The 18,815-nt window shown below is 59.9% G+C and overlaps 1 protein-coding gene across 7 annotated transcripts in view; it reads right to left on the bottom strand.

Moving 5' to 3' along the window:
* Window positions 1-18,815, bottom strand: part of ACTN4 (actinin alpha 4) — a 72,539-nt gene that overhangs the window by 7,094 nt on the left and 46,630 nt on the right. For 4 of the 7 annotated variants that reach the window (XM_082367491.1, XM_082367497.1, XM_082367495.1 and 1 more), the window contains 9 exons: window positions 17,470-17,556; window positions 16,392-16,479; window positions 14,396-14,474; window positions 13,114-13,195; window positions 11,199-11,284; window positions 7,919-8,011; window positions 5,986-6,216; window positions 5,246-5,393; window positions 1,609-1,759 (listed from right to left, as the gene is read on the bottom strand). In XM_082367491.1, coding sequence (XP_082223617.1) covers window positions 1,609-1,759; window positions 5,246-5,393; window positions 5,986-6,216; window positions 7,919-8,011; window positions 11,199-11,284; window positions 13,114-13,195; window positions 14,396-14,474; window positions 16,392-16,479; window positions 17,470-17,556 — 1,045 coding nt within the window. Of the gene's footprint in view, window positions 1-1,608; window positions 1,760-5,245; window positions 5,394-5,985; window positions 6,217-7,918; window positions 8,012-11,198; window positions 11,285-12,268; window positions 12,355-13,113; window positions 13,196-14,395; window positions 14,475-16,391; window positions 16,480-17,469; window positions 17,557-18,815 lie in introns of all 7 variants that reach the window. The other 3 variants (XM_082367496.1, XM_082367494.1, XM_082367492.1) reach the window with 1 other exon arrangement.

Below are 18,815 nucleotides of genomic sequence, written 5' to 3'. Positions count from 1 at the left end.
ACAGGGCTGGGGGAACAACTACGGGGAGGAACACGACATGGGAACCAGGACACAGGGATTGTGTCGCCTGCCTGGTGAGCCAGACGGGCAGGCAGGATACAGGGGCCGGGGGAGGGGAGCAGGCAAGGGCTGGGGGAGGGGAGCAGGCAAGGGCTGGAGGAGGAGCCAGGCTGTGCTTCACACAGGGACCAGGCGGCCCAGGCTCCAGTCCTATCTCACTCCCTAGCTGTGTGACCTTGGGCAGGCCCCTTGGCCTCTCTGTGCCTCAGTTCCCATTCTGTAACACAGGATCGCTGGGGGATTAAATGACTCAGACTCATCTTCGGGGGAACGGACAGCACCCCAAACAGCCCTCCCTTTCTCCTCCAGGGCTACTGTCCAGAAAGCTGCCTCAGGGACCGCCTGTTTCCCGGCTCAGGGTAATGGGTTTCACATGGCTGTTCCCAGTGCCTGAGAAGTGGGCTGGCCTAGGATTTCCTCCAAGTCTGTTTCCCACCGGCTTCCAGGAGCTCGCCTGTCAATGGGGGGTGGGGGTGGGGACCTGCCCATGTCCCACCCCACAACCCCTGAGGGTGGTGGACGTCTGCGTCTGTGACCTCACTCTCCTCGGCCTGGGCAGGCCAGGTACAGGGGCTCGATCCTAGGGGAGCTGCAGGACCCCAAGGGGTGCCCCCAAAAGTGCTCAATGGGGACGCCGTGTCCCTGGTACTGTGAAGGCCCAGTGGTACTTCTGCCTCTGGGTGAGCAAATGGGGAGCCCCCAGAGCAGGTGGGCAGTGTGGAGGGCGTGAGTCAGGGAGGAAGCCAGCCCTGCCCGGCGTGGGGCTCCACCAGGCATCACCGCTAGGCCCCAGCCTTGCAGGAACAAGAACTTTGCGGATGACTGTGACAGGGTAGGGGGTGTCTGTGGAAAGGGCAGATCCAACCAAGGATCCTATTTTTGAGCAGACGGCTATTTTGGGAGCCCTGCCGCCCTCCAGGGCCTGTGGATTTTCCATGAAGTAATGGCCTGGGCCTCCCACTCCCTGGGCCCTGCTTGCTGCTGGCCGCTGCGCTGGTGGAATAAGGCCCCCTTTCACTGGCTCTGGAGGCTCAGTGTACTAATTGTGTGCACAAGTTTATCTGACTGGGGTGGGGAAGGGAGGGCAGAGCACCGACTGCCTGGAAGCTCTTACAATAAGTGTATTCTGAGCAGGAGAGGGAAGGGGCCGGGCAGAACAATGGGCTCTCTGTGCAGCCAGATTCCCTCAGGGAGCAGCGGGTGGGAGCGGTGGGGGCTAGGCCGCCCACCACATCAGGGGGCCAGGGGGTCTCCTTGGTGTGGCAGGCAGAGGAGGGGGAGCCCCAGGGACCCCAACAGCCTGAGGAATCAGGACAAGGGGTCAGAGACCTCCCTTCTGCTGGAGAATCTAGATCCCACTGTTTCTCATCTGGGGTAAAGACAAGGTGGGCAAAAGGCATCATCCTGTAAGGCTCTTCCCTGGCATCTGAAAGGAGGGTGAGAGGGTGGAAAGGGCTGGGGGACCCCATTCCACCACTGCCCCACCGCTGCTCTGGACTGGGTGCTGGAGGGGAAGCAGGTGACGGGGGACCACGAGCCCACACGTACTTGAGCTCCTGGGCGATAGCGGCGATCTGCTCCACGCGGTCCTGGTGTGCGGCCAGGTCGCTCTCGAAGGCCTCGTGCTTGCGGATGAGGGCTTTGATGTCCGACAGGGTGGCCGTCTCATAGTCCCGGTGCTTCAGCATGGCCTCCTTCCCTGGGGTGGGGTGGAGGGCAGGGGGTGCTTCGTCAACAGTGCCAGAGGGACGTCCAGCCAGAGCGATGTCCAACCAGAGGGAGGGAGACTGGGTGTGGACCCCACGCCCTGCCTTGCCGAGGATGGTGCCATGAAAGCTAGAAACTTCCAGAACCTTTTTCCTTGCCCTTTGCAGGAACCTCTACGCCCAACTAGATCCTGGATGGAGCTGGGAGACACTGTGGGGCTGGTGGGCTTGAGACATATCCCAATTCAAGCTGTGGGTTCTAAACTTAGTATCCTTTATTGGTAGACGGTAAGAATTTGGATTGTGCTACCAGGGCTGGAAATGTGGACACCCATCTGCGGACCGCTGTGATCTGGAGAAGAGGCTGGCGTTGCAGCCGTGCCTCAGCAGTGGGGGGAAGGGGAAGTCTGAGTCAGGGCTCTTCCAGGAGCCTGACCCCTGGCACTTGGGCGCCAGGCCCCCTCGGGGTGGGAGTCCTATCACACATCTGTTGCTCCACACTATCCTAAGGGCTTTCCATGTGCAGCGAGGCAGGGCCCATTGTCAGGCCCTTTGAAGGAAGGGAGGAACACTGCTATTAGTCCTGGAGCCTGGCTAATTATACACCCCAGGACAGAAGCTCAAGTGAGCCCTGCAAGTACAGTTAAGGGTACTGCAAAGAACCAAGGGGGAAACGCTGGCCGGGAAAGGTGGCTGGGACCCCCAACCCCTAAAGCTACCTCAGGCAACCCCTAAAGCTACCTCAGGCTACCCCTGGAGCGACAGCTCAGAGACCCCCTCCTCAGCTGGCACCAAAAAATCCAACCAACAGCTGCCTGCCTAGAGCAGGGGATGGCAGACAGCTCCTCCCCACCTGCTCTTCCTCTGTAAATGCGGCCAGTGCCAGCCCGAGGGTAAAACCTCAGTGAGGTGACGCTGAGAAGGCCGAGTACCAGCCAGTCCCGTCTGCACCTCAGCCGCCCCGTGGACAGGGTCCGGCACTGGCGGACAGGAGGTGGCAGCCTGGGACACTGACTGCACTGGCCCTGCCACTCCAGCCCCCAGGCAGCAGGCTCAACCACAAAGGCAAGCTTGCAATTCCCTTCTCCAAATTGCCTTCTCCCAAGGGTGGGAACCAGAAATAGTAGGTTACCACTTTTCTGCCTCAGCAGAGTTTCAGCAAGGGAGCTGCCAGGGGTGTGCTGGGAAGAATCGGGAGGAGGGGGCCACGGCCACGGCTGCCTGGGATCCAGGCCAAGGGGCAGCCAGGCCGAGGGGGGGATGGGGGCTCATTTTTGCTTTTTCCCCAATCTAAGACCCTGTGAGAAGCATCCACATGGGCGCTCACTCCTGCAGGCTGTAGGGATGGTGAGGGGGCACAGAGTGATGGTGGCTCAACCCGCCCTCTGCCCCCCAACCCCCCACAGGGGTGTAGAGGGGTCGGGAGGCCGGTCTGTCCTCCTGTTTTGCATAATTGGGTGGTTCAGAGGACAGAGGCTTCAGGTCTTGGGAATGAGAGTGGACAGGCCTGCCGGGGGACTCCGGGCTAATGCAACGGGCAGGGCCAGATGCCAAAGTGCCTGTGGGGAGGTAGGGGTGGGGCAGGGGCGTGTGGAGGCCACTGAACCAGTTGGGCCCTGGCTGAAGACTGGGCCAACTTCTCCTAAATGCCTTCGGGTGAAAGCCGGCCAGAGTGGTTCCCAGGGAAGGAGCTCCGGTGGGCCGTCACACCCACACCCCTCGGCCTCAGGAGACCATCTTCTCAGGGCCTCTTGGAGCCCCAGGAGAGAGGCTGAAGGGCTGATAAGAGGCCCCCAGAAGGGAAATCCCCAGGGACGACACTCAGAGCCTAAGAGAGGATGATGGAGCTACAACCCGTGGATAATGACAGGAGACAGCTCAGCCCAAGCGTGGGACACGGGTGCTGATAAATCCACTTACACGTCCAAGGGCCGTTGGACAAGAGAGATGTCAAAATCTGCAGTTCCCTGGGCAGGGACCTCACCTACCTGGAAATTGCTGAGCACAGCGAAGAGGCTCAAGAGGTGTTTGTTGAATGAATGAAGAACAAACGAATAAACTAAATGCCAACACCCCCTCCCTCAGGTCTGGGGGGCAGAACCCACGGGCGCCATTTCTGTGAGGCAGAGGGAGGTGCCTGCATCCCTGGCCCAGGCGACCTTTTCCTCGCCTCGCCTTCTGGCTTCTCCTCCTCTGCATTCCTTCCCTGGCAGAGGAGGGATCAGGGTATTGCTCTGGATCGGGAAGCTGCCGTTGGAGAGCAGCGGCCTAAGCTAATGTGAGGAGGGCATTAGCAGGGCTGCAGCTAGGGACACAGGTGACACAGGCCCAGGTCTGCGGATCCTGCAGAGTTGCGTGTCCGCATGCCGGCAAGGGTGGGGCAGGCTCCGTATGGGTGCCTCTGGGTGGGTCTCAGCAACTGACCAGGGTTGGGGCTGCCTGCCAAATAGCTGGGTGGGTGGGGCCAGAGGAGCCCCCAGGGGCTCAGTGAGGATCTCACAGGGACCTGGGAGGCTGGGAGGGATGAAAAACCATACTGAGCAATGCAAGGAACTGTGAGACCAGCTGGGCAGTGGTGGCAGGAGGGCCAGGGCAGGGAGGGCAGGAGGCAGCCAGAAGTGGGAGGGTGGGAGTCCAGTGGAAGGCGCTCGGCTTTCCCAGGCGCTGGCCGTTTCCTGAAAGCTTTTGGGCCCCTGGGATCCGGAATCTCAGCCGTGGTGTGGGTCCCGAATGAGGGCCAGGGACGTGATGGAATTCCACATCCCGAGCCAAGGGAACAGGCAGCTGCAGAGCTGCCGAGAAACCGGAGTCACTGCTGCCCTTGTGGGAGAGGGCCCTCAGGGGAGGCACCGGGACAGGGCAGAGGTGAGAAAGAGCTCCCACGGCGGGCCACACCGAAGGGTGTGTGGCTGGTGGTCAGCGAGCAGCAGGTGCAAGTCGGGCAGCGGGGCCAGGAGGCGGCTCCCTGGCCCGCCCTAAGGACCGTGCTCAGGATCACAGACCAGCCAGCACTGGCTCTTCAGTGTGAAGTCCACAGTCTCAAAGGGTGCAGGGCACGGAAGGCAGGCTGTGTGAACCCAGGCTGCCAGAGAGGGGAGAGCATACCCCCACGCCCACCCTGGCCCGGAGGGGCGCCACACTCAGGGGAGACGTGGCAGAGTGGCAGGGACAGGGGCCACGTCCCTGTGCAGCTGGCACAGGGTCCAGTGACCCAGGAAGGAGTCCACCTGTAAGTAATCTCTGAGGCCAGGGCAGATTGGGCGGACCTGGCCCCAAACCGTTCCTTGCTGCCTGGGGCTGGATGAACCCAAAGCGGCATTTGTGACATGCATGTTCCCAGGCAGCAGGAAAGGGGGCCTGACAAACAGACGCTATGCAGGCAGGAGGGGCTCTGTGTGTGTGTGTGTGTCTGTGTGTGCGTACACGTGTGTGTGTCTCCGACAGACAAGAAAGGAGGGAGGGAGCTGGGAGGGTCATACCGTCGGTCCAGGCCTCGTGGATGGAGGCCTTCTGCCGGAACTTCTCTGCCAGGTGGTCGAGCCGCTCCAACCTGCGGATCTCATTCAGCAGCCACTCCTCGTAGCCCTTCTCGGCCTGCTCCAGGTGCTGCCAGCCGTTGTTGATGTCCTGTGGGGGCAGGAGAGGGCAGGGCTACCACGGGGAGCTGGGGCACCCAGCAGGGCAATGCCTCCCTGAACGATGACGGGAAGGCAGCAGACATGGGCCGGGGTCACACCTCTCCCCGGCTTCGCTGTACCTGCGTGCCTGGACAGGGCCCAGCACATGGCAGGTGCGGTCAACACTTCTGGAGTAAATGAATGAGTGAAAATGAACGAATGCCATACGGGGCATTGGGAGTCAGAAGGTGACTGTCCAGTGAATACTGTCCCTCCCCTGAGAAGGGGCCTCAAGCACTGGAGGTCCTGGAGTCACAGCCAAATGAGGGTCCAAATTCAAACAATTCCACACAAACTATGGTGTGGTTTGGGGATGGGTGTAAAACTCTGCGGCGTGATGGGGGGAGAAGGAACACAGTAAAGTGTCCAGTGCATGCCCCACCACACTCTGCACCCCGAAAGCTGTGCATCCTAGTTAAGAAAGACCACGCTGGGGAGATAAGCCTGTGGGTGGTGAGGAGCTGCCCCTCGCCCCTCACAGGGAATCTGCAGCTCCGCACACCTCCTGGGCCCTGGCCCACCCTCAGCCCTCCGGCACTCACCGAGACCATCTTGCCCTCGGAGGGCATGAAGGCGGGCCGGTTGCTGAGGCGCAGCTTGGTCTGCAGCGTGTTGAAGTTGATCTCCAGCTGGCACTTCTCCTGCACCTTGGGCGGCTTATGGACGCGCCGGTAGTCGCGGAAGTCCTCCAGCTTCTGCTGCATCTCCTGGATGGTCTTCTGGGGCACGCGGTCCTCCAGCCAGGGGATGGTGCGCCGGATCCACTCCAGGAGCTGTGGGCCCACAGGAAGCTGTGGTGGCCTTCGCAGGGGCCCCTCCGAGCACAGACAGGGCCGCCCCCGGCTCATGGGCACATGGGACCTGGATGTCCGAGGGCCCCACCTTGGGGAATCACCCCTGCTCCCCAGCTCGACTTCTCCATGATTCCCGATGGGAATCCCACGACCAGGAATTCTGGGAACACGTGCCCCCTCTGAACCACGGGGCTGTTCTCTGGCTACTTCCTGCTCCTGCCTTTGCTCTTGGTCTTCCTCCCCTCATCTAAGTGGGGCAGCCTCAATTCAGACGCCCCTCCTGGGTGGCCGCCCCCATCGCGCCCCCATGAGAGCCCGCTGTCGCCGTCTGCACGGAGCTCCACGCTGAGAGCCTCACTGCGTCCTGGCCACTGACGGTAAGCGCCTCAAGGGCAGGGCTGGCTGCACGCCTGGCTCACTCTGGGGTGGTCAGTGCCATGCGCGGGGCCTGGGACATAGAAAATTAGAAAGTACAACTGAAAAAGAAAGTGACCTGTATGAGCCACTCATGTCTTTGATGGAGTGAGACCAGGGTACAAACAAGCAAACAAACTGGACATTCTAGAACAATCCTAGGAGAGGAAAATCGATTATTGTCCAGCATAGATAGGCCCGGGGAAGCGGTTCCCAAATGCCAACCTCTGGCAGGATGAGAAAACCAAGGACAAAGGTCTCCGTGTGTTGACATCTTGGTGCATGATGCCAACTGCCCTCTCTTGGGAAGGGCTGGGATTCTAAGATGTAACGTCTTAACCTTTCCTAGGTGTTAGAAATGATGGTGGGAACAGACGGTAGCTTTTTCTTTTAAAAATATCCTTAACTTGGCAAAATAAAAAGTTCACCACTCTAGGTTGGCTGGCAAATACTTTCCTAAATTTTCCTGGTCTGTGAAATCTCAAAGTCTGGGAACCACTGGTCTAGAAGAGCAGTCAAACTACTCCTCTTGGGGAGCTTAGATGTTTTTATTTTTTTAATATGGAAATTTTAAAAATGAAGGGGAGAATCTAGAAGAGATGTACTAAACACCCACATTCCCAACTGACGGGCCGGGTTCAGGTTCTGGAGCAGGGCTGCCTGGGTTTGAACCTCCGTCCCACCAGCCGCATGATGGTGGGTTTGTGCCTGACCCTCTCTGGGCCTGTTTCCTCACTTGGAAAAGGGGGTAATAGGAGTTCCCTCCTAACAGGGCTGTTGTGGAGATGGTAGATCCTGTTCGTGAAGTGCTTGCACGGGGGCCTGCCGTGACAAACTGCTGTCCTGTCACCGTATCAGCTCTCGGGTCTCTCTCCATCCTATGGAATCAAGTCTCTCCACGGGTGGGGCATGGGAACAGGAATTTTTAAAAAGCTCCCCAGCTGATTCTAATGCAGCCAGGTGTTCAGAAAACTCTGTCCTTGAGTACCTCTGTAGAAACCCAAGCTCGAGACCCCAGGAGCCAGCCAGCACAGTGACACAGCAGTCTGACCCCTTAGCCTTTTAAAATCAACCCGCAAGGTCACATACTGGCTTGGTCAAACTCCACAGCCTATATAACCTTACGACCTTCTCTAGAAAGTCTCGCTGCCATCCCTGCTCTCCCCTCTGCAGATGTCACATGACCTTTGGCAGAGAGTAACAAGAGGTGACCTGATCTTTCAGCTCTGGCGGAGCCACCAGGGCAGGGGGGGAGTGACACACTCACATCGCTGGCCAGCCTCTCATAATCTTCCATCAGGTGTTCATTCTCCTGGTTGACAGCCAGCACCTTGCAAATCCGGTTGGCGGCAGTCTCAGCCTGGGGCAGGGGAGGGGAAAGCACACGCAGTCAGGGCTGCCTGGGGGCTGCTGACCCTCCCTCCTGACAGGCACGTCCCCTGAAAGCTGGCTCATCCACGGCCCACACAGAAGTCCCCGAGGAGGGAAGGAGAGGAAGCACAGCTTCAGCAAGATGGGGCCCTGAGTGGCTGTGTCCCGACAGGCCTTTCCGGGGTCCCCAGAGCTTACTGCTGAGGCCCCCGCCAGGGGAGCTGGGCCTGGGGGCTCTCTCGACTTGGACCGTGGAGGTGCTGAAGGGGACCAGGGAGCCGTACGCCCACCCACTGTGGGGGAAATGGGACTCACAGGCCCTCCAAGAGGAGGGTTGGGTGAGGCTGGGTAGGGTCCTCCGTTAGGCCAAGGACCCTCCCCTTGGCTGGGAAGGGAGACTGCGGGGAGGCCGAGCGCCAGAGAGCTGTGGCGGCGGGCAGAGGGAGGGGTGCTGGCGCCCCCCAGAGAAGTCTGGTGGTCAGTGCGCAGGCAGAGCACGCCTTGCCCCCTCCTAATCCTCCCCTCGAGGAGGCTGCTGACGGCTCAGAGGGCGGAAGTCACGATCCACGGGGCGGAGGGGAGCCAGGGCTTCGGAGAGTAGGGGGCGGTGCAGACAGTGACTAGTCTCTGCCCAGAACTACAGGACAATGTCCTGCTTTGTCCTGCTGGGGGGAAAATGCAAGGACAGGAAAAGGAGGGTGAGGGATGCCACACAGAGACCAGGTACCTTTCAGGAAGCACAGAAAGGGTCCAAGAAGAAGAGTTGAAACGGCAACAGAACAGGAACAGAAATAGTGAGGAGGGTCTACAGAGTGGTGGGGAAGGAAAACAGAGAGGCTTGGGGATGGCTCCAGACCTGGCTAGCTGCAGGCACTGACGCCCAGCCTCCCCCTTCCACACGCTGCTTCCGGGACAGGTGGGGAGGTGAGTGGGGGACCAGCTGAGGGTGGTGTGTACACACACACACACACACACACACACACACACACACACACATACACACACACCCTGCTTCATGCTGCAGGACACAGGCCAACGGCCACAGGCAGTGCTCCTCAGAGGTGAGGCTCACAAGGGCCTCGGCCAATGAACACCCAGCCCCTAGTGAGTGCAGGAAGCAGAGCCAAGATCGCAGCTTGTGGGGGAGTCGCGGAGGTGAGTCCCTGACCCCAAATCTGGAGAGAGAGCCGGCACCCCAAGCTCAGCTCCACCGTGCTGTGCAGGCCCGCGAAGGTGCGGGCTGCTGGTCAGAAGTATTTTGGTTCACCGCTGAATTCCCGGCACCCAGCTCGGGGCTTGGCGTGTTTGAGGTACTCAAGAGTTGATGAATGAATGAGTGAGCAAAGAACAAGGAGCAAATGCTTTAGTGACTAGAAATAAACTATCAGGAGAGAACGGGCAAACTTGGTGCTAGGGCTAGGGTTGCCCTTGCATTCATGAAACAAAACAAAACCCAGAGAGCACTCTTTTAAGAGACTGGATTGAACCTCTGGGGAAAAGACAGCCACAGTAATAAAAGCATTACAAGGATGTCCTGGGAAGTAAACACGGGCTGGGGGAAGCTGGGCTCGTAGCTGGAGAGGCCTGGATCCTGCACGTCCCTTGGTGACGGGCAGCTCCCAATAGGCTGGCTTTTATTTCCTCCCTCACGAGAGGGGCCCAGCTGCCTCAAAGACTCCCAAATGCTCTGACCTGGGCTTTCCTGCCAGTATCCCCTCCCACAGATGCCTCAAGGCCTCCGGTCCCCCGCACCAGAGCTCAGCTCTAAGCACGAGGGGGCAGTTTGGGCAGAGAGAAGATACTCCCTCGAGGGCAGTGCGGTGGGCAGCGAGGCTGGCTTGGGGCCCGCGGAGGGGTGAGGCCAACACAAACGTGCTGTTAGTTGGGGTTTGTGGCGAGGGATCTCCTATCACCGCCCACCCCCACCCTGCCTTCCCGCTAGGGTGAGGGGTCCCCTCCACTCTCCCTGCCTGTGCCCCGCCACAGAACACTCCAAACACGAGCTCCGACCACCTGCCGGGGAGGTGACACGGCGGGCCGCGGGCGGGGCGCTTAAGGGGCCAGGCACCGTCCTGAGCCCTTCACCCGCATGAGCTCGCTTCACCCTCAGGACAGCCCTGAGACGGGCACTAGCCCGCTCCGCGTTTTCCACGTGGGAGAACGGAGGGGAAGGGACTTATCCGAGGTCACACTGCTGAGAGGCGGCCCGAGCAGACGGCCCGTGGGAAGGCCCCCACTGGCCTTGAGGCTCTGAAGGAGGCAGCAAAGTCCCCGCCCCGTGACTTCAGGGTCCTCCTCTTGTAAGTGGGGATGACGGCACCCACCCCTCCCGGGGGTGTGCAGGGCACTCGCAGAGCCTGTGCACGTGGAGTCCTGGGAGGAGTCCCTAGCATGCAGTAAGTGCTCAGTGAGAGCTCATTTCTTCTTGTTCTCCTCCCTGCCCAACTGCCAGCTGTGACACAAGATCAAGCTGCTGGGAATACACCGCTGGCCAAGACCAGACACCCAGGAGGCAAGTGGAGGGGACAGAGCCGGCCAGGCCTCCACGTGGGGGCAGCTGGGCACCGTCCCGTGGAAGCAGAGGGCTCCTGACAGGCGTAGCGGGGGACACATGAGGTCAGCCAGGCTCGGGGAGGGCCGCCACCGGGAGCAGACACCTCTGACGGCCCTACCTGTGTCCGCGGGGCTGCTGGGGACGGCGGCCTGGCGATCTGGGTCAGCAGGAGCAGGCTCAGAGCCTTTCCTGGGGCCTTGGGAAGGGGACGGAGCTGCAGAGCAGGGCAGGAAAGCCAATGCTCCGGGCGAAGGCACAGCCAGTGCAGCAGGCAGGTGGCCGGCACGGATCACGGAAAGGGCGGGGCGGCCGAGCAGAGGAGCACAGGCCCAATCTGCGCTCTGCCATCTAAGGTGATGCTGGGATTCAACTGCCTTGTCTGAGAAACCGGGATGCCACCACCCATCTCACAGTGTGGGCTGTATTCACAGAGAGACTACCTGCGGCGTCTCGACACTGGGCCAGCACCAGCTCAGGGTGGCAATGGAGGCCCACAGTCACAAGAACCTGCCAGACTGGGTCGGTCCTCAGGCCGCAGCCCGGGCAGGGGGACGTGGGGGCGGAGGGGTGGCGAGGGCGAGTCTCCAGCCACAGCAGTGAGGGTGCTCCCGCCCCAGCTCACCTTTTGAGCCCCCGAGAAAGCGTGGTAGAAGCAGGACACGTAAGTCATGATGGCTTTCTCATCTGGCCTCAGAGTGCCTACAATATCTGCGCAGAGAGAGAGAAAGAGAGAGAGAGGCAGGAGAGAGTGAAAGATGCAGGAAGGGCGGCCGAGGCCCGAGGCTCATGCGGGAGGAATAGCGCTTGCTCGGGACTGGAAGCCAGACCCTGGCTCCGGCCTGGGTGGGCATGTCTTGCCGAGGTTTTGTAGAGGGGAAGGGGGAGGGTCCGAATAAGATGGATTCCTTTTTGAACCAGGCCTGAGTTTGTGAAACACTAGCTAGGAAGCCTTGTCTGGGGCTGGAAGGATCAGGTGTTATTTGATCTTCCTGGAAACATAAGGAAGATCATGTCCGGTGTGACCACCTACCACCTTAGCATAAACCCCTAATGGTCTCCTGAGCCCCCAGAATAAAACCCAAACTCCAGATCCCAGACTACAATGGTCCTACATGGCCTGGCCCTGTCACGTTCTCCGACCTCATTTTCCTCCCCTCTCCTACTCTTCTCCAGCCATTCCTTGAATAAGCCACGCTTATTTACACCTCAGGGCCTTTGCACTTGCTCCCCCCTCTACCTGGAACACTTTTCCTGCAGCTCTTCACCGGGCAGCTCCTGCTCATCTCGCCTCCCCTGACAGCCCCAGCGAAGCAGCCCCCATGCTTCCCCGTCCCACCATCCTGTCCCATGCTCTCGACTGCACTTATCACATGAAATTACTCTATCTGTGGACATGCCTGTTGTCTGCCTTGCCCACTAGAATGTAAGCTCCATGAGAGCAGGGACCGTGCCTGACTCAGTCACTGACTGTATCCTCAGTGCCTGGAACACAGCCTGGCACAGGTCAGGCCCTCGATAGACAGTGTGGGCAAAGACTAAATGGGCGGAGGTGCCAAGGAGTCAGGGGGTGGCTTCCAGTCAGAGACAGGCCGCTGCCGTCTGCAAGAGAAATGAGGTGAGCACGGGAGGCGAGAGGCAGCAGCGGCATTGGGCAGTGGCAGCGAGGTGGGCCTGCCTGGCCCTGCCCGGTACCTTCTGCGCTCCCGAAAAGGCATGGTAGAAGCTGGACACATAGGTCATTATGGCCTTCTCGTCGGGCCGGGCCGTGTTCACGATGTCTGCAAGTGAACAACAAGGGTTAAACCGCCCAAGCAGGGGCGGGTGGGGCGGGGGCGGTCACCCACTGGATCCATAGGCTCCCAAGGCCACAGCCATCCTGGGAGAAGGACCCTCAGAGCTGATTCCACGGCCCTTGGCGACTCCAGTGGGCTTGGCTTGGCCACACCCTTGGCCCCTCCATCCCCCAGGGTCGCTGGAAAGGCCAAGCCTGTGGGAAATGGATTAAAACGAGGCCACTTCCTCTCTCTGAGAATGGCCTCAAGGGGCTGCTAGACGGTCAACCCCAAAGGCCACCAGAGGCCAGATGCATGGGTCCTGGCTGGGGGTGGTACATGGCTGGGAAAAGGAGCAAAGCCGGAAAAGGAAAAAACACTCCACTTTGGTGGGCTCCAGGCTCCGAGGCTGCAGCAGGCAGGGAAGGCAGAGGCCTTGGTTATTTGCAGGAGTCAACGCTGCTGGCGACCTCCCTCGCCCCTCCGGAGGGAGGGGTGGGATCAGTCAGGAAGGGCTTTGGCAGGGCACCTGGGCCCAGCCCGAGAGGCAGCCCCTGAAAGCTGCTCCTCTTCAAGGACCTCTTCCCCACCATCTCCATCCCTGGCTGCTCAGGCTGCGCCTGCTCTGGCTCCCTGGGTGACGCCACTGTCCCCAGTTGACGCTGATTCATTCAGGCGCTCTGGCTGGCTCCGCCAGCTCCCTGAGGTTACCGCAAGACATGCCCACCAAACAGGGTGCTGACTGAACAAAAGGGATGTACTTACCCTCTGCATCCAACATCTTGGGGATGTCTAGGTATTTCTCAGCCACTTCGAAGGCATTGTTCAGGTTGGTGACGGGGTCGTCCTGGGGGAGGGAGGTGAGGGAAGGAGGAGAAGCTTGGTCGGGGGCGGGAGGCACAGCGGAAGGAACAAGGGCTCGCCCGGAAGGGAGGGTCTCGGGAAGGGCTAGGACTGGAAAGCGTCCTTCGGGCAGATCTCGGCCACCTGTGCTGCTGCAGGGAGCGGTGGGGGGAGGGGGGACACCCGGGTAAAGTCAATGCCTACCCAAAGGAATGCCTCTGGAAATCTTTGTGGGGCAAACTGTGGACCCTTTCTCCAGAGACAATGAGGGCGTGCTCTTTTCTCAGAATTCCCATCCATCCCCAGACCCCAGATGAAGACCCCTGCCCTGAAACCAGACACTGTGGTCCAGACCTGAGAGAGCACTGGACGTGGGGGGTGGGGTAGGGAGGGAACGGAGAGCATCCACGTTCTAACCTCCCTACTCTGACTGCCCCGCTGCTTACAGGATGAAAGGCACTTCACCCTGACCCTCCCTCACGTGCTTTCACCTAGCCTTTCCAGCTAGAGCCCAATACGATTACTCACTGCGGCTTGAACGGGCTAAGTGCAGGCCTGTTCCTCCCCTACCTGGGATGCCCGCTCTCTGGCCCTCGGCTGCCTCCTCCCCAGAGGCCCTGCCCCCGCCGGGCCAGCTCAGGTGTGCCTTCCTTCCTCTGGAGCATTTGTCCGGCCCCATCCCCCCTCCAACCCCATGCAGCCTCAGCACATGCACAGGGCCCTGTGTGGCTGGTTTGCTCTGGATGCAACTGTCCTGCCTTCCCCACGAGGCTGGCAGCTCCTAGAGGGCAGAGCCTGGGTCTTACACGCTCTGTACAGGCGAAATAGAACAGGACCCCGCACGGGACAGGGCTGCCGGCGGTGATGGTTTAGAATTCTTTACCCCTCCCCAAATGCTTCCAGAATCTAGAGGGTTAAGGAAGGGCGACTATAAGGCGTGGCCGGCCAGGCGCTACAGTAACCCCAGGTAGCTGCGATGCCCAAGGAGGGAGAAGGGCAGTCCCCAGGGGGAGCAAAGGAGGCGAGAATCAGCCACCGAGCCTGGGGTCTGCTGACAGCTGGCACAAGGCCCTCCCAGTCTGCCCATCTGAGCACAGAGTCCAGCTTTGGACGCCAGCAACAGATGGGCTTGGGGGCGGTGGCCCGGAGTCAGGGTCAGACTCGGGGTGTCTGTGGGTCACTGAGGGGAGCAGGAGACGCATACCTTTCTCAGCTTGTCGTACTCAATCAGCTCTGGTCTGTGCCGGTGGATCAGGGCATTGAAGGCAAGACCGTCCTTCCAGCTGGGGATGGAAAGGCCAAGGTTATGAGTAGAGCCCCCACCGTCATGGGAGGGCTGCAGGCTGTGGGCACCCACAGGAATGGTTAACTCCCACTCAGTGAGGTGGTTTAGAGCGTGTGCCTGGCACTGCAGGCAGACGGCGTGGCCGGCTGGCCGTGAACCTGGCTGCCGGAGCCAGACCATCTGAGGGAAATCCCAGCCCTTCCACTCACTGTCAGTGTGACCTTGGGCAAGTCCCATAATCTCCTGCTACCTCAGTTGCCACATCTGTAAAATGGGGTTAATACAGTACCTACACTTCACTGGGCTGTTGTGAGGATGAAAGGAGTAAATACATGAGGCTTTGGCCGATACCTGACAAATGACAAGTGCTTTGACTGCTCGTTCCCAGGGTGGCTGTGACCTGCTGAGCGCTGTCCCTGCGAGGCCCCACTGAGCTGTGCAGGCCACTGCAGGCCACCGCAGGCCCTCTGCACCTTGGCTGACCTGACCCGTGAGCTGGCTAAATGCCGGGATGTGGCTTGGCATGAGGGGCTCTGTTCAGAGGAAAGTGATAGCTGGTCACAGCCCATACTGGTCACACTGGCTCTTTCATGGGTCAAGGTTAATGACACCTCCTTAGAAAGACCCCCCCCCCGCCCCCGACTGTGGTACTCTTCCCGTTACTTTCTATCACCTTATCCTACCTTGTCGTCTTTCTATGACTCCTCTCACTACCTGAAATTACGTTGTTGGTTTCTTCACGCCTTTGTGAACTACTGGTTCCCCTGCTGCGGTGTTACCTTCCAAGGGTGGGGACTTTATTTTGGTGCTGCTGCATTCCCACTCTTGGCATGGAGTAGGCACTCCACAGACACTTAGTGATTGAATAAATAAACGAGTAAGAAATGCACAGGGACTTCCCTGGTGGCACAGTGGTTAAGAATCCGCCTTCCAATGCAGGGGACGCGGGTTCGATCCCTGGTCAGGGAACTAAGATCCCAGATGCCTCAGAGCAACTGAGCCTGCAGGCCACAGCTACTGAGCCCACGCTCCACAAGGAAAGATCCCACGTGTGGCAACTAAGACCCAATGCAGCCAAAAAAAGAAAAAGAAATGCACAGAGGACCGCCAGCTGGTGGCAGGAAAAGGAAGGAAACACGCAGAGGAGCTCAAGGGAGGGACCAAATGCTCTTAATGGCAGAGCACAATGGTCCCCAACGTCCAGTGCCAGGGCTCCAGGGAGCCTGAGGACACAGCAGGACCTCTGTGGATCCCATGAAGCCCCGTTCTTCATTCCTGCGTGTGCCCTCTCCCTGGTCCATCCACCCCAGGAGAACACCAGAGGCTCAGAGAGGTGAGGTCACAGAGTCACGCCAGATCTGACCTCGGGGCCACCCCCAAAGCCTGCACTCCTAACCCCCGGGCCATGCCACGCTCCCAGATCTCGTGTGGCACTGACCACACTCACCTCATGGACACACTCATTTCCCGCTCTCAACCGAGGAAGAACAGGCTCGTGCAGGCGAGTCTTGTTCCTCTAGTGGACACAGAGTACATTTTCCCCAACACTAAATTCACTAGCAACCGTAAAGGACGGCAGGTCCCTCTTGAGAGGTCAAAACAAAGGAAGAGCTTTGTTGTTGCTTCTGAGTTACCTTGCTTGGGGAAAAAGAAGATTCTAGAGGGCCTGCCAGAGTGCCAGGCCTTAATGCCTTTAGCCTGGGACGGCGAGGTGACTGCTGCCTCCCCCAGGGGACGCAGGGACCTTCCCAGGGGCTCACGGGGGCCAGTGGCAGGGGGAGGGGCTCCTGAGAGCTGGCACCTCACAGACCATGACAACACCACAGGAAAAGAGAGAGGGTGGGCGGACAGCATGTCAGGTCCCGGGAAGCAGAGTGGGAACGACGTGGGCCGGGGTGCTTCGGCCGGCGCTCACCTGATGTGGAAGTTCTGCACGTTGACGTTCTTGTACGGGGCCGTCTTTCTCTGGCACCAGAGAAGGAGCCCTTCCTTGGCAGAGGTCTCTGCAAAACACATGAGGATGGTGAGCACCGGCCCAAAACGAAACGCTCAGAAGCCAGGCCCGGGGGACTGCACTTGCGGCTCAGGCATGAGGGTCACACAGAACCTGGGGGAGAGGCCCTCGGACAGAGCAGCAGCAGTGCCCCTTCCAGACGCGGGCGGGCGCCTGCTGATCCTAACGGCACACCAGGCCCCGAGGAGCGGTCACCTGCCTGGGGTCACCCCACAAGTGGCAGTGACAGGCCAGGGTGAGCGCCTGAACCTGCGCCATGTTTCTGACCCCAAAGCCTGTGCCTTTAGCTGGCAGGACACACTGCCAAGCAAGCCCCTGAGGCGGGCCTTGGCCTCTTCTGAACAAGGGGCATGAGCGCCGGGCCTGCCCACCCAGGGTCTCCAGATCTGGCCGCAGCTTCGAGGAGGCGGGGAGGGAGGGCCCCAGGAGGTCCCTCCGCTCCCCGTGGACGGCTCTGACTGTCCTCAACGCACAGGGAGTGCTACAAGGGCAGGGAGCACATCTGTCTGGTCACTGCTGTGGCCTGTCACCAGGAGCCCCCTCTGCACGCTGGCCCTGTGGCTTTTCTCATCCTGTGGTGGCCTGGACCAACCCCAGGTCCATGGAGGCCAAGGTCCGAGGGTGGGAGGTTGAGTGGAAACATAGGTGCTGACGCCCAGGAGAACGAGGCCAGGCCTGACTCTATCACTAGTTTGCTACCTGACTGTAAAATGGGGCCAATCATGCCCACTTGACAAGGGTGGTGTGAGGGTCCACTGAGATGGGCGGCTGCAGGGGGGACCCTTCACCTGCAGCCTGGGCCAGCACCTCTACTAACCACCCCCAGGCAGGGCATGTGAGTGATGTCTGAACACAGGAAAGAGCCTCAAACCATGAAGACAAAAAGCCCGAAATCCTAACTAAGTCCCCCCAACTCGGGTGGAACCAGGGTGGGGAGGAAAGGCTGTTCTTTGCCCGTGAGCAGGTCCTTGGCTCTCACCTTCCACAGAGATGTCCTGGATGGCGAACCTGAGGATGATGGTCCAGATCATTCCCAGGGTCATCTTTGCGTTGCCGTCCACAATCTCTGCACACAGGGAAAGGGGGCAGAGGGCAAGAGGCCTGTTAAAACCAGAGTGGGACTCCCCAGGCGGCCCCCGGCCCTGTCTAGAGATTAACTCCAATCATCTGACAGAGCTGCCTAGGCCTGTCCTCCACCGCCTTCACTGGGAGAAGATGTCCCCTGGACACTCCGTGAAGTGCTGTCCCTAAGGCCTTCTGCTGCTTGGCACCTTCGGCCTTCCATCCCCGTGTATTCTCGGCCACGCAGGCCTCTTCCTCTCTGGGCAGCTCATTCTCTTGACCCAGCTCAATGGACTGCTCCCCGGTGAGCCTCGTCCCAGGTGTTGGGCCTCCGTTTCCAGGCCCCACCACACCTTATGGGCATGTCTCTTGAGAGTCTGCCCACTTCCTTCCAATCCCACTGCCGCCACCTTCGTCCGAGCCACCGTCATCTCCCTCAGATCCTCACGTGCTGCCTCCTCCATCCCCACTGCGATCCACCCCACGCAGCAGGCAGGGTGGTCACTGGAACAGGTGGACTGGATTTGTGTCGGTCGCCTGCTTTGTGTTCTGGAGTCTGGCTTACAAGGCCTGCCCTGCGTGACTCCCGCCTCCCTCCCCAGCATTCTCCAGCTCTGTCCTCTCGACAAGCCAGCTCTCTCTTGCTTTAAGGATCTCACACCTTCTGGCCTGCCACAAAGCACACGCCTTGACCCTTTCCTCAGATGTCCGGTCCTTCCCAGCCTCTAAGGCTCTGCTTATATGTCACCTCCCGAGAATGGCTTCCCTGACCGTCCCGGTGCCTCTCTCCCCAGCACCCTGCTCTTCCCCTCACACAATGATATGTACTGGTTTGTCTACTTGTTACTGTCTGCCTTCGTGATCACCTCTGCACCCCCAGCACCTGGACCCGGCCCTTGAGAAAGACACGGTGCTGCAGGAAGGGGAGAGCGGGTAGCACAAGGTCCAGCTGATAAGTGCCTGCTTTCTTAACTAACCGAAAACCAGCCACTCTCCCAAACTTCTGGGAGTGAAAGAGAAGGGTTTGGACCACACGTTCTTCAGCTTCAGCAACTTAACAGAAAAATCACTTCTGCAACACTCAGGCACCGTGTGTCTGCAGCCAGGTGAGGGAGGTGCGTGCAAGCGGCCTCTTCCTGGGGCCCATGGGCCCGATGCGCCTTTGGCGGTCCTCTCAGGCCTGCCACCCCCGCGCCTCTCACACACCGGACGCGGGAGAGAGGGTGCGGAGAACGGAGGGGACACTTCAAGAGAGCTTGTTCA

This window comes from Balaenoptera borealis (genome assembly GCF_965194805.1).
Source record: "Balaenoptera borealis genome assembly, chromosome: 19".
Lineage (NCBI taxonomy): Eukaryota > Metazoa > Chordata > Mammalia > Artiodactyla > Balaenopteridae > Balaenoptera > Balaenoptera borealis.
Note: the sequence above shows the minus strand (reverse complement) of the source record. Positions and strands in the feature narration are given on the sequence as shown.